This window comes from Lontra canadensis, unplaced genomic scaffold, assembly GCF_010015895.1.
Source record: "Lontra canadensis isolate GAN:19392208 unplaced genomic scaffold, GSC_riverotter_1.0 scaffold46, whole genome shotgun sequence".
NCBI classification, from domain to species: Eukaryota; Metazoa; Chordata; class Mammalia; order Carnivora; family Mustelidae; genus Lontra; species Lontra canadensis.
Window position 1 is genome coordinate 3025072 of NW_022631040.1, and position 13478 is coordinate 3038549.

The 13478-nt window shown below is 37.3% G+C and overlaps 1 protein-coding gene across 2 annotated transcripts in view; it reads right to left on the reverse strand.

The window, feature by feature from the left end:
• Window positions 1-9647, reverse strand: part of CDC73 (cell division cycle 73) — a 112485-nt gene extending 102838 nt beyond the window's left edge. For both annotated transcript variants that reach the window (XM_032872890.1, XM_032872891.1), the window contains exons 1-3: window positions 9303-9647; window positions 6742-6847; window positions 4335-4404 (exon numbers count right to left, since the gene is read on the reverse strand). In XM_032872890.1, the coding sequence (XP_032728781.1) occupies window positions 4335-4404; window positions 6742-6847; window positions 9303-9433 (307 nt within the window). In that variant the 5' untranslated portion in view covers window positions 9434-9647. The remainder of the gene's footprint in view (window positions 1-4334; window positions 4405-6741; window positions 6848-9302) is intronic.
• Between the last annotated feature and the right edge of the window lie 3831 nt (window positions 9648-13478).

The following is a 13478-nucleotide window of genomic DNA, read 5'->3' on the forward strand; positions in this document are numbered from 1 at the left end:
TATACATATAAAGAAAAACTCTTTAAATTAGCATTCGCCTTAAAAATGCAATTTTTAGTTACAATTGGTAAAAAAAATAATAATTACTTTTTAAATTAAATCATTTAATTTTTGAATGGTTCAAAATAATGAAACTAACAAAAGAATGTACCAGTCCCTATCCATCTAGTTCTCACCACCCTCCATTACTGTCAGTCTCTTGTGGATCTTTCTAGTCTCTCTCTCTAGTTACAAGAAATACAAAGATACACTTTTATTCTTCTCCTTTTTTAATATATAAGGCAGCACACTATACACACTGTCATGAACCTTTTTTTTTTTTAACCTAGTAACAGAGCTTTAACATATCAGTTTGTGGAGCATTCTTTAACTTTCTTTTTAAATCTACATAGTATTTCTTGTACGGATTAATTATAATTTATTTAACTAGTACCCTATCTATCCATGGGCAGTTCAGTTCTAACCAGTTTTTGTCACTACAAACAATGACACATTGTTCATGCATTTTCAATCATACCTCTAGGATAAAGTCCCAGATGTAGTGTTTTCAGTGGGAATTTCATCAAGTGACACTACAACTAAAAATACATTAGGATATCTGTTTCCTCAGAGACTCCTAAGCGTATTATTAAACTGAAAAATTGTTATCAATGAGGTTAAAAAAAATACTATGTATACTTTCAATTTATAATTATGAGTGAAATAAGCATTTTTTATATGATTTCATCACTTTTTCTTTGAACTGTATGACAATAATCTATTGGGTTTTTGGTCATTTATGCATGTATTTATAGAACCACTTCATATTATCGGTAAGACCGGTCAATTCACTGTGACAGGAGTTGAAATATTTTTTCCCAACTTGTCAGGTCTTTAATAATACAGAACTCTTGAATTTTTACCAACCTATTACTTGAATAATCCTATCTTTCCCCCACTGATTTGACATCCTTCTTTAATTGTGTCAAATTCACATAATTTAACATTTAACAGATAAAAAACTGTTCTATCAGTTTATTCACATAAATTACTAGGGCTCTATAATTAGTTCTACACTCCAAAACAGTATTTTCTCATTGCTCTTCTCCAAACTTTTATGACAGCTACTTTTACCAAATGGATTTTAACATCATCATGTCTAGTTCCACCCCTCCCTCAAGAAAAACTAAAGATTTTTATTGGGATCATGTTAAATATGTAATCTATATTATGAACTGATATCTTTAAGCTGTTCTGTCTCCTTGTCTAAGAACATGGAATGTCTTAAGATTTCCTCAACTTGCTCATTAAACCATTAATTCAACAATTTGTTTTAAAAATACCAAAGGAATATACTTGATGACTAAATTTATTTGTCCTATAGAAACTACAGGAAATGACATGGATGATTAAAGGGTAACTTTTTTCTGGACTCTAAAAAGAAAAACCATTTATTTGCCCTAAAGTACTCTCCCCCACTAACCAGCCTACTTATCAAGCTCACCGGAGATACTTAAAAATAGAAAATCCTAGAATCTATACCAGATCTTCCGAAGCAAAAAAAAAGTCCATTTTCTAACAAGTACACCATAGTGTTTAAAAAAGAAAAAAGAAAAAAAAAGTCTTTGCCTATTCTCAACTCCATCCTCCTCACAGCAGAATTAGAATCCCTCCTCAATCCTCTCCCAAGATTTTAACCCTTATTTTATCTGTCTTTCCCAATGGTAAACATGTTGAGGAAAGGAATTTTGCATTTTGTATATAGCACTAAGTGCAACGCCTTTAAGAATAACCATTCAAGGAGCACCTGGGTGGCTCAATCAGTTGAGCATCCACTCTTCAGCTCAGATTGCGATTGCAGGGAGGCTGCTTGAGATCTTCTCCCTTTCCCTCTGCCCCTCCCTATAGCTAATGCCCACTCGCACGCTGCCTCCCTCCATCCACCTCTAATAAATAAATCTAAAAAAAGTAAAGGAATAACCACTCAGTAAGTGCTTGCTGAATGTTCAGTGAGGACAACACAAAAAGACGACACTCCTGATGATGGTCTTTCCATTATGCAAGAGACTGTGCAAGTCAATCTTACTGTTAAAGCCATGGAGCACAATATGTGTTAAGATAGCTATTAATGACTTAAAGGTAGTAAACTCCACCCCAAGAAAGGTTAGGGCCAATCAGAATTATATTGACTTATTCATACTATTATAAGATTATATCAATTTATTCATACTCATCAATTTATATTATATATCAATTTATTATACATATTTATTCTCATATTTTTTAAGACAGCAAATTAATGATATATCATTTATACAGGTAAGCACCCACTATTTACCACTGTTCTAAATGCTGGGTATTTAACAAGTGTTTGCCCTCTTAGAGTTTACCCTTTACTGGGGGAGACAATATATAAATAAACAAATACGTAATTTCAAATCAATGTAAGGAATTTGATGAATAAATCAGGAAGATATTATACATAGATGCACACATGTGGCAAAACACTATTTTATATTTTAGAATGGTAAGTCCTTATTTTTTTAAAGATTTTTACTTATTTAACAGAAAGAGAGCACAAATAAGCAGAGCAGCAGGCAGAGGGAGAGAGAGAAGCAGACTCTCTGCTGAGCAGGGAGCCCAATGTGGGGCTCAATCCCAGGACCCTGGAATCATGACCTCAGCGCTGAAGGCAGCCACTTAACCAGCTGAGCCACCCAGGCGCCCCTGGTAAGTCCTTTCTGATAGAAGACTTCATAAGCACAGATGTGAATGAGGTAGTAAGAAGTAAGACATATGACAATGCAGAGAAACAAGAAGTAACACAGAGAAAACAGCAAGTACAAAGACTTGAAAAGTTAGGATACTTAAAAGAATCAGTAAGACAGGACTGCCGTAAGCAGAGGAGGGTTGGAAGAAGATGAGGCCACAGAGATTTAGGCAGAAGCAAGATCACATACGTCAGAAAAGAACAAGAAGTGTAAGCTTTATTCTAAGTATGACGGGAAGCCACAGGATGGGCTTGACCAGGTAAGTGACACAATTAAGTTTATATGCATTTTCACAAACAGGTCACTCTAATGGGTAGGACAAAGACTATACCAGAAAATACAGAGTGGGGGCCTGTAAGAGGGCTATGCAAGTCTAAAGGGGGAGAACGGAACAGGATAGGATAGAATGTTTTAAAAAGTGTCATACTTTTAAAGTTAAAAAAAAAAAAAAAAAGGATTTGCTCATGAAATTGATCAAAGTAATCAAAGATTCTTCTAGGGTTTTTCCTTAACAACTACATGAACGGGAAAGAATTTATTGAGATGGAAACACTGGGAGACCAGACCTGCTATTTTAGTTTTGTTTGAGGGGAGAAAGGAAGGAGGAAATCAGCATTCTATTTCAGGTATGTTGAATTTCACATACCTATTAAATATCCAAGGAAAGATGTGAACAGTGGATTTATAACTTGAGCTTAGGAATAGATCAGGGCTGAAGATTGGCAAGCAAAATAAAATGAGAGATGGACAATGAATAGAAAGAAAATCAAAGGAGTCTGGTGCCCCAAATGCCAAGTGAAGAAAGCCTTTCCAAAAAAGAGTCATCAACAGTGTCAAATGCTGTTGAAAGGCCAAGATATGGATATGAGATGAAAGGAACTGGTAACCCCTAAATCAGTGCTGACTTTTAACAGTGATTTTAGAGATGTTGAGTAGGAAAGCCAGACTGAAGTGGAGTCAAGAGGGAAGCAGTGAGATCACACAATTGTTAACAAAGAATTCAAGACAAATTCAACAGATACTAGGAATGTGGGGTCAAAAAACTGTTTTTCAATGAGAGATCTTACAGTAAAGGGAATGATGCAGAGAAAAAGAGGAAGATGATGATGCGAAAGAAGTAACAATTCATAAAGGCAAAGTCTTTCAGAGTATGAAAGGAAATGGAGTCTATAGACAGAGAAGTGTGACTGGCCTTAGAAGCAAAAATAGTGCATTCACCATAAAAGAAAAGAATGGAGAGCATATGCAAACATATGCTGCTGGAAAGTTAATTTTTTAGTGGAAATACAAATTCTCGTCCCATTGCTTTTTTATTTCACAGGGGAAGGAAAGAAACAATGGCTATTTAAAAGTGAGAGCAAGGGGCACCTAGGTGGCTCAGTGGGTTAAAGATTCTACCTTCGGCTCAGGTCGTGATCCCGGGGTCCTGGGATCGAGCCCCACTTGGGGCTCTCTGCTCTGTGGGGAGCCTGCTTCCTCCTCTCTCTCTCTGCCTACTTGTGATCTCTGTCTGTCAAGTAAATAAATAAAATCTTTAAAAATAAATAAATAAATGAAAGTGAGAGAAAGTTAAAAATTACTCACATGCTTCACCATTGAGATATCCAAGTAGATCTTTTCGGTCAGGTCTTCTAACCACAGGTATATTTTCAGTCTGAAGTGAAAATTTTAAATTAGTTATCAAAACAACACAATTATAAGGAATAATAAAGACAAACATGGTGTAATGTATGAATTTCATTCCAACATATCTTGATAATATTTATTTAAGATTTTATCTTTAGGGAGTTAGGCTAAAAGAGCCAATAAAAGTCTTGAAAATTTTTATGAATATTAACTTTAAATAACTTCATTCTTAAAATTCAAGTAAGATATATAAAAAATAATCAGTAGAAATAAAACAATGACCCATCCTTCTTCAAAATATCAACTGCAATCTTTTTTGTTCCCTTGGCTTACCTTAAGTATTTTTTTATTTTATTCATGATACTCTCCATGCTTTAGGTAATTATCTTTTTAGTCCTACTGCCTGCTCACTTTACACATTTCCAAGTGCCTTCTTGCCTCAAACGCAAAACAGACTTCTTCAAAATATTCTACTTGAACTCCAAAATACACTATCTTAGCCATTAACCTAAGTTTTCATAATAACAATAGGTATGCGCTATTTAAGCATGGGGAAAAAAACTTAAGAGGAGATTATACAAGAAAACATTAATGGCAGTTGTTTACTTTCCATATCACACATTTCTTTTTTATCCTTGAGTGTATACTTTCCATATTACACATTTCTTTTTTATCCTTGAGTGTATACAAAACTCTGTAAGAAAGGGGAAAAGATTAAAAAAATTAAACCTGGAAAATGTATCTATTTTGGTAAAATGGATAATTTTCCTTTAAGCTTCTATATTAGCAGTTTGTAAAGAGGTAAGCAAAACAAATAAAACTGCATACTTTAGTCACCAAGTCATCTTCGGGCCATGAATTCAATAAATCCTGTAATTACCACAATTTTCCGTATCATTTTTATAATATCAACAACGGAGTACAGGAATGACAGGTGGCTGCAAGATTATAAATTAAAATCACTTTGTCACTTTATATAAGCAAAAATGAAGTAACAAGAATCCTTTGGCTAATTATCTTATACTAACTACTGCACCATTCTGCACACACACACTCCTTGATGACAGAAATAAACTATACTGAATCACTTAAAATTAACTTTTTTTTAAGAGCAGGCTAAATTTTAATTTCTGCTATGAGTATAAATATTTAAGAGCCTACAGATTTTTGTGTGCTTATTTTTAAAAACCACCCTACATGGGATATATAATAAATACTTAAAAGACTTAATTTTCTTTAAATTACTGTTTCTAAGTCTGATAACATACTTCATCATTTGGTTACTAATAAATTATGGACATAATACAAGAAACTGAGAAAGATACAGGTCTATACACATTAAAAAAGGAGCCATGGCTTAGGAAAACTTACTTCAGAAATGGTCTGCTCACAAGAAAGAGCAAATAACACAAAAGAGGAAAGAATAAAATTTGTAAAACCCTAAAATTATAGAAGTATTTTACTTCTGTGAAGTATTTAAGAAAAACACATGAGAAGAAAGGTAACAATTACAGCTACAACCATTTCTCAATAATATAATTTCTAAATCTAAAGCTAGTACCTGGATCATCTTTATTACCACAAAATGAATGGACACAGTCAACAAAATATCCTCATTACTGCCTAATTCAGTTTTTAAACATTTAAGATGAGGTAATGTAAGTTTACAGAAACGTTGTTATTTTTATCCCACTATTTCCAACATCTCAAGTAGTTTTACCATATGTATCACTTCTTCAATATGTAGTAGATGCTGAATATTTATAACCTATTCAGAAACGAGGTGTTCAAATACTGAGATGCTGAAAGCAGGCAAAACTGAAAACAAATGAGTTTGTCAATGAGGTATTAAAAAGGTTTATTAAATTGGTTAAAAAATTAATTTTAAAGTTGTCTGTTAATCTTGATTCTTTTTGATGCTCCCAAAAAAGTTTTCTTGAGATTAAACTAAAGTTCTGCATATCAGGGTCCTTCCATAAGCTTATGAATTTCTTAAAACATTACTGTAAATGCCTTCAAAACTTCTGTTCTTATAAACAGTGCCCACATTTTACATGAAAATCACAGATTTAAAAATCCGCATAAATCACAGTGATCTAATTTTGACCCTCCAGTAGACTTTCATACAAACAAACCTTTTATTCTTTTGATCTGAAACCCATGAGGGAAGTGATTCATGCCAAATGATGTCGTCCCACACTGCTTACAAGGACTCTATGGAGTCCTGAAGAGGTCCCTGTTTGGGCGCCAAATGTTGAAATAAAGTTCTCAGACACCAATCTTAGTGCACAATGACATAACGATTCCTACCATCAAAAAGGATAAAAAAGAAATAAAAAAAAGTTTTAAAATGAATTTTACTTACAGCTGCCCGTCGGACATAAACAGGATGAGAAAGGTGCACATTATTAAGTAGAAACAAGATAGAATCCAATGTGTAGTACTCTCTGGGTTGGCCTTCTTTTCCAGTCCTGAAATAATTAAAACAAGATTTATACTCTATTTTAATTCAACTCCTTGGACTTAATTATTCGTTCGAATTTATCTATACTTACTTTGCTACCCAACAATGAATTTAACATGATTAACAAAAATATCCATAAAGTATGAAATTTTGTAAGTGGAACTGTCATTAAAGCAAAAGAACACAAAGGTAGGTAATGACAAAAAGCAAGAAGGAAAGCACACCCTATTCATACTCTAAGGTACTATATACACTTTTTAGAACTGGCCCAAATTTGGTTCTGGTCTTCGTCTATAGAGAGAGGAATCTAATCAGTTACAAAGGATCCACAAGAGAAAACAAACTGATTAGGAGAAATACAACTTCTGCCAGGGCTCAACTTAAAAGAAATTTATCCTATGTCTCCTAAAGTGAGATACTGCTGAACAGCATCCTTAATGACATTCTTACAGTAAACACAACAATGAATTTCAGAGGTATAATTCTTATGACATCCCTCAAATTAAACTAATGATGCAAAACCATAATGAATTCTACGTGTGATAAAACAATGCAGTTTAGAGGTGCAGGCTCTTTAATGAAAGCACATAATACTATTTGCTCAACAATATTAGTGTTCAATCTCACCCTTCCTACTACATACTCCTCACCTGAAAATGTCAATGTGTTATTTAAATTCATCTGAATACAGCCCAAAGTAATCAGCCCCAACCTACACTTCTCTAGCCTGTATTTCCACTTTTCCTCTAGACTGATATATTTCAGATCACACATCATTACCAAATATTGTACTATGAAATGTAATATATAGGTAACTTTTTTTGATGATATAGAAAAGCAAAGTAACATAATGTACAGCATGTAATAAGGATAACTATTGTTTACAGTTATGGACGTATGTACATATGCATACAGAGATGAATAAATGAACTAAAAATGTATTTATTGGTGTGATTCACTGTTGTTAGAGTTTGAAATCTATTCTAAGCAGTCCTTTTTCCACTACCAGCTTCGTTGAACTATCAAAACATTTCCCTTCCAGCTCTCATGCCATTAAGCATGTCCTTTAAGACCTAACCCATCATGTCACCCTCAAGTTCTTTACCCATTCTTTAAAGCTTACTCATTTGTTCATTCATTTGTTCAAGAAAAATTTGTAGCACATCTACATCCCAAACACACTTCTGTGAAACCTATTCTAATACCCCAAGCTATAAGTGATTACTCTCTTAAAGGCCAGAATGCAATTCTTACCAAATAATCTGTTTTATCTGATCCACTCTGATTAAGTCAACCTCCTTTGAGTCAGGAACCATGGTGTTATGAAATTTTTCTATTCTTCAGATTGAACCACCCTACACCGTGACTATTCCTCAACCATTTTTTAAAGAAAGAAATAAATCAGTTAAAATTCCCATCAATGTAACTGTCTGTGCAAATTCTTCTGTAAGGACAAAACGCAGGAAACTTAATGATGTCACTGCCTCAACATTTCATAAAGCTAATCGAATCATAAGCCCTCAAGGCCAAAAAACTAGAAACCAACAAACTACATTTTCCCTAGCTTTTCATCAACTCTTCATAAAGCCCAGTGCTCCCATTCAATCAAGTGAAATGAGTATGGAAGTTCTGGCCCAAGCTTCCAATTACCCAAATGAAATACCAATGACAGAAACATCACTACAAAGGCCCCAAACGATTATCAGACCTATTTCTAGAGATTTTCCTTAATGACTTAAATTCAGAAAACCCCGAGTGGACCAACGTTCCAAGACATTTCTCTTTAAAACACATTTCCTAAAAACCACACAACACCTTCAGTACCTTACTTAGATCTGTAAAGCTCACCCCATTTCACCAGTAACTCCTGGTTACAGGAGGAAACTCCTGCCTTCGGCCCTAACTAACACGGGTTTTGAGGGCTCTTCCAAAGTGACCAAATCTTTTTCCCGTTCTCACTTCACATAGTTGGTTACCTTCTCTCTTCTTTAGGGAATTTTACGAAAGAAACAGAAACAGACCAGGAGCTGCAAGGGGCAGGAGGGATAGTTAAACACACGGTAGCCTCGTAGAGAAAGGAGGAAAAAAAAAAAAAAAAAAAACTAAAGAACACAGAAAGACGTCTCCAGGACCGGACGGTGTGCCCTTTTCTGCAGCTACACACACAGCTAACACTCGACACGCACCCGCAGAAATGAACTAGAGAAGTCAGAAACTCCCTTGGTACCTTTCCCTTTGGCGTCCCAAAGACTTAAAGAAAATAGACTACTCAAGACGCACCTCCTCCTATTCCCTCCTCACCTGAAAGTGTTTAACTTCTTTTCTAGGAAAAACTTTTACCCAGGGACCCGTTTTCTCCTCCATCCCCAAAGGGAATCGGGGGGAGGGGTTAGGAAAGAGGTCGCCTGGGGGCGCCCAACTCTGCCCGGCCATCCCCCAGGCCACAGCCAAGCCGGACTTACCCCCAAACTACATAGTTGGTTTTCACATTCTTGGGCCAGGAGAACTCGCCAAAGATCACTTCGTCTCCCTTCACCACAATCTCCTTCTTCTGGATGTTGTACTGTCGCAGGACGCTGAGCACGTCCGCCATCTTCCCCCCCCCTCGCCGCCGCCGCCGGCCCCGGGCGAAGCCGCCGCCGCCGCGCCTGCCTCCTTCTTCCCCTGTTGCCTCGCCCTCTTCCTCCTCCTCCTCCGCCGCCGCCGCCGCCGCCGCGAACCAACAGCAGCCGCACTAGCAGCGGTCCTCGCCTACGACAGCAGCTGGGGCAGTAGACACCCAGGCTGCCGAGGACCCCGCGCTATAAGGCAAGGCCCCGCCGCCGGCTGCCCGCGGAGAACGCCTGACTGCGCGCCTCCAGCGCTGCGCGGCCGCCACCAGGGGGAGCCGCGACCGCCCAGGAACACGCCCCTCCCAGACTTCCACTCGGCTCGGGACCGAATCGCGGCCCGAAACTCCGAGCGCAGGGTTACGGCGCCCACGTACGGCGCGTGTATGGGGGAATATTGCCGGGCGCACGCGCACGGACACGTACCTCGTCCCTCGCAGCGCGCACGCGGCTAGCGACAGGTGCGCGCGCACCTGCGAGGAAGCGGCATGTTTGCGTCCCTCGAGCTTGCACTGAGTGATCGCCGACGCTCATTGCAGCCAAAGGCTTACGGCACGCTCCCTTGAAGGGAATGGAGCTTGGCAGAAGAGTTGCAGAATGCTGGAATTACCGTACCAACTAAATGGGACCCACTAAGTGGCCTCTAAGTCTTAGTGATCTAATGAAGCCCCTTTAGAAGGGTGAGGTTTGGTGGGGGGGTAGTTTGGGTTGTTTTGTTTTGTTTTGTTTTTAGTGTATTCGCATAGTGTTTAAGACCTAGTCGGGAAAAGATCAGTGTCGGGCACCTATATTTGTTACCTGTTGTTTGACCTTGGCTAAGACACTTAGCTTCTCACAGCATTCATTGGTTACTGGAGAAAAGGAGTTAGGATGAGAATAAGATGAAAGAAAATATCTAGCAAATCATCAAAGTACCGTTAATGTTGAATCTTGCACTTCAGTTCTTTAGATGATGACTTTTTCCAACCTGGCCCCTTCTCCCTGCCAGCCCCAAAGAGATATGTTTAAATGGCTCTGTTCAAAGATACTAATGAAAAAGTTAGAAAATGGGGCTCCTGGGTGGCTCAGTGGGTTAAGCCTCTGCCTCTGGCTCATGATATCGGGATTTTGGGATTGAGCCCCATATGGTGCTCTCCCCTCACCGGGGAGCCTGCTTCTCCCTCTCTCTCTGCCTCTCTCTCTGCCTACGGGTGATCTCTCTCTCTGTCAAATAAATAAATAAAATCTTAAAAAAAAAAAAAAAAGAAAGAAAAAATTAGAAAACCCAAACTCCAAACTGTCAAAATTAGAATACTTTAAGATTACTTGATTGATTGATTGATTTTGGGCACCCAGAAGGCTAAAGGCTGTCCTTGCCATGCTGGAAACAATGAAATAAATTCAATATACTGTGGCCTGTATACCTTAAGCCAAATATCTGGTGAGGCCCATAATTTTTTTATTCCTTGTACTGTAGCAGAAAAGAGAGGGTGGGAAGGCATCTTCTTTACTGACATAACCAAATAGCTTGACCTGCTTTGAAAGGGATCCAGTTTTATTATGTGCACTACAGAGGGATATAAGTGTGTGGTTTGAGTCCTATACTATCTATAGCCATTTTGCAAGTGAATTGAGAAATTTTGTCTATTTTGTCTATTGAGAAAATACCCTGTGGTATTTTCGTAGACATCACTGCAAAAACAGATTGTATAAAGAACTTAACTGCTCTCTAATCTCCCGCACTCTCTAATCATGCTTGTATGAGAGCACCCAGTATTACTTGATGGTCCTTATTTACTTGCAGGCCTCTTCCTACAAAACTGAAGGGCAATAGACCTGTGTCATCATATCCTAGTGTCTAGCACATTATTTGGCACGTTATTGGCTCCTGGAAAATGTTAAATTAATAAATGGATAGATGAGTTTAACAAACTCAAGATTTGATGGGTAGGAGAGTTAGCCATAGTTCCTTTAAATGATACTTAATTTTATTTCATACACAAACAATGACTGTCTTAGTCCATTCAGACTGCTGTAAGAGAATACCATAGACTGGTGGGGGGCGGGGGACGCTTATAAATAACATAAATTTCTTTCTCATAGTTCTAGAGGTGAGGAAATCCAAGGTCAGGTTCCCAGCAGATTCATTGTCTTTTAAGAAACTGCTTTCTGGTTCATAGACCTCAGTCTTCATATTGCAGGCTCACATGGTGGGAGAAAAAGGGAGTGACCACAAACAGTCTGTCTATAGCAATGACCAGTTAGTCTCTTTTAGGATAAATTGTGGGTTTGAGGGTAGTGATTTGTAAACTCGATGTAAGGAGTTACGACATTCGTAATTTGTTGTTTGTAACAGTTAAAGAAATATGTAGATCATTTTGTGTTTTTTTTTTAATCCCATGCAGTCACCCTACTAGTATTAGTTCAGTGATGTTCTTTCCAAAATACAATAAAAGGCAAGATTAGTAGAGCTGAACGGAGGAAACTAACTAGAAAAAAATTGGAAAATTTAGTCTTGTTTCTTTGTCTTGGGTGAAAGCTGTCCACTTCTTCAGTCATCAGTTTCCAAAGAGTTCCTAGCAATTCTCAGTTTGAATTATCCTGATAGGATAAATGTCTAGCAATAAGGAGAAAGTGGTACGTACATCTTTTTATTCTTTTTTAAGATTTTATTTATTTATTTGAGAGAGAGAGAGAATAAGTGGGGAGGAGGGGCAAAAGGAGATGGAGAAGCAGGCTCCCTCCTGGGCAGGGAACCCAGTGCAGGACTCCACCCCAGGATCCAGGGATCATGACCTGAGCTGAAAGCAGAGGCTTGACAGACTGAGCCACTCAGGTGCCCCAGTGGTACATCTTTGTAGTTGAAAACCGTGGATGAAAGATCATTACCTTAGAGTTTTGCCGCTATGTCCATTGTTAACAGTAACTGCCTGATTAGATCCTTTCCATCAATTCCAAGGATAGTTATACTCTGATAGCTTTGGCAGGTGACTTAATATCCAGGTTTTAAATTAAGAAGGGTATGTTTGAATAGGTTTTTGGAAATGCACCTTGAACTTTCTAATGATCATTTTGGAGGCACAATAAATCAGTAATAGTATTTATTCATGTTAGTCTGTAATGGATAGAATCTAGGATTAGAAGTAAATGTTTCAAATGCAAGGGGTCGGGGTTAATTGTTAACTCAGGAGGAGATAATCTATAGGTTTCAGAGAGAGTAAATCTTATTGCCACCAAGGCCAATGTCAAAATTAAGGCCAAGAAAGTTCAAAATTTTCTGAGAGCTTTGTTAATTTTAAATTTAGGATTCCATTAATTCTGTTTCATTTTCCTTAAGTTTGTGGAAGATAAGGATATGGAGCCATGGCTTCCCAACAAGGACAAACTTCTGCCCAATCCTGAGAATAAACAAACAGCCTGAACATGTTCGTAGCTCATTACTAGAGGAATTTGTGTAAAATCCATTTGGCGGTGTTCAAAGGGACATCAAGACTTTGGCTTCTGTCCATTTCCTACATTTACTGTCCTGCTAGATTATGTCTTAGGCTGATAAGATGCACATTGAAAACATGCTCAGTAATATCTCTACAATTATCCCCACTAATGTTAGTTCCACATCATTGTCAGTTTATCCCTGCTATATTGTTTAATCATGAGGCATTATGATAATCCACTTTTAAAATCTTTTCCTTAGATAATAGCAAAGCATCCAAACATTTGTAATTTTTTCATTTTGAGAGGCTACCGTAGAGGTTAAGGATTCTGTTTTCAAAGCATTCCAAGGTCATGGGATGATAAATGTATTATACACACACACACACACACACACACCACACATATAAACACATATATATACATTCATGCTTGAAGAACTATGTATATATGTATACACAATTATATATATATATATATACATAAATACCTTTCATGCTTGAAGATTAGGATTTTATGATGATGAAGGGCACATATTATTTAAGCTTATAATTTTTGAAATATATAAAACTCTATATATACATATGTTTACTTATGTGTGTGTGTATACTCTTACCT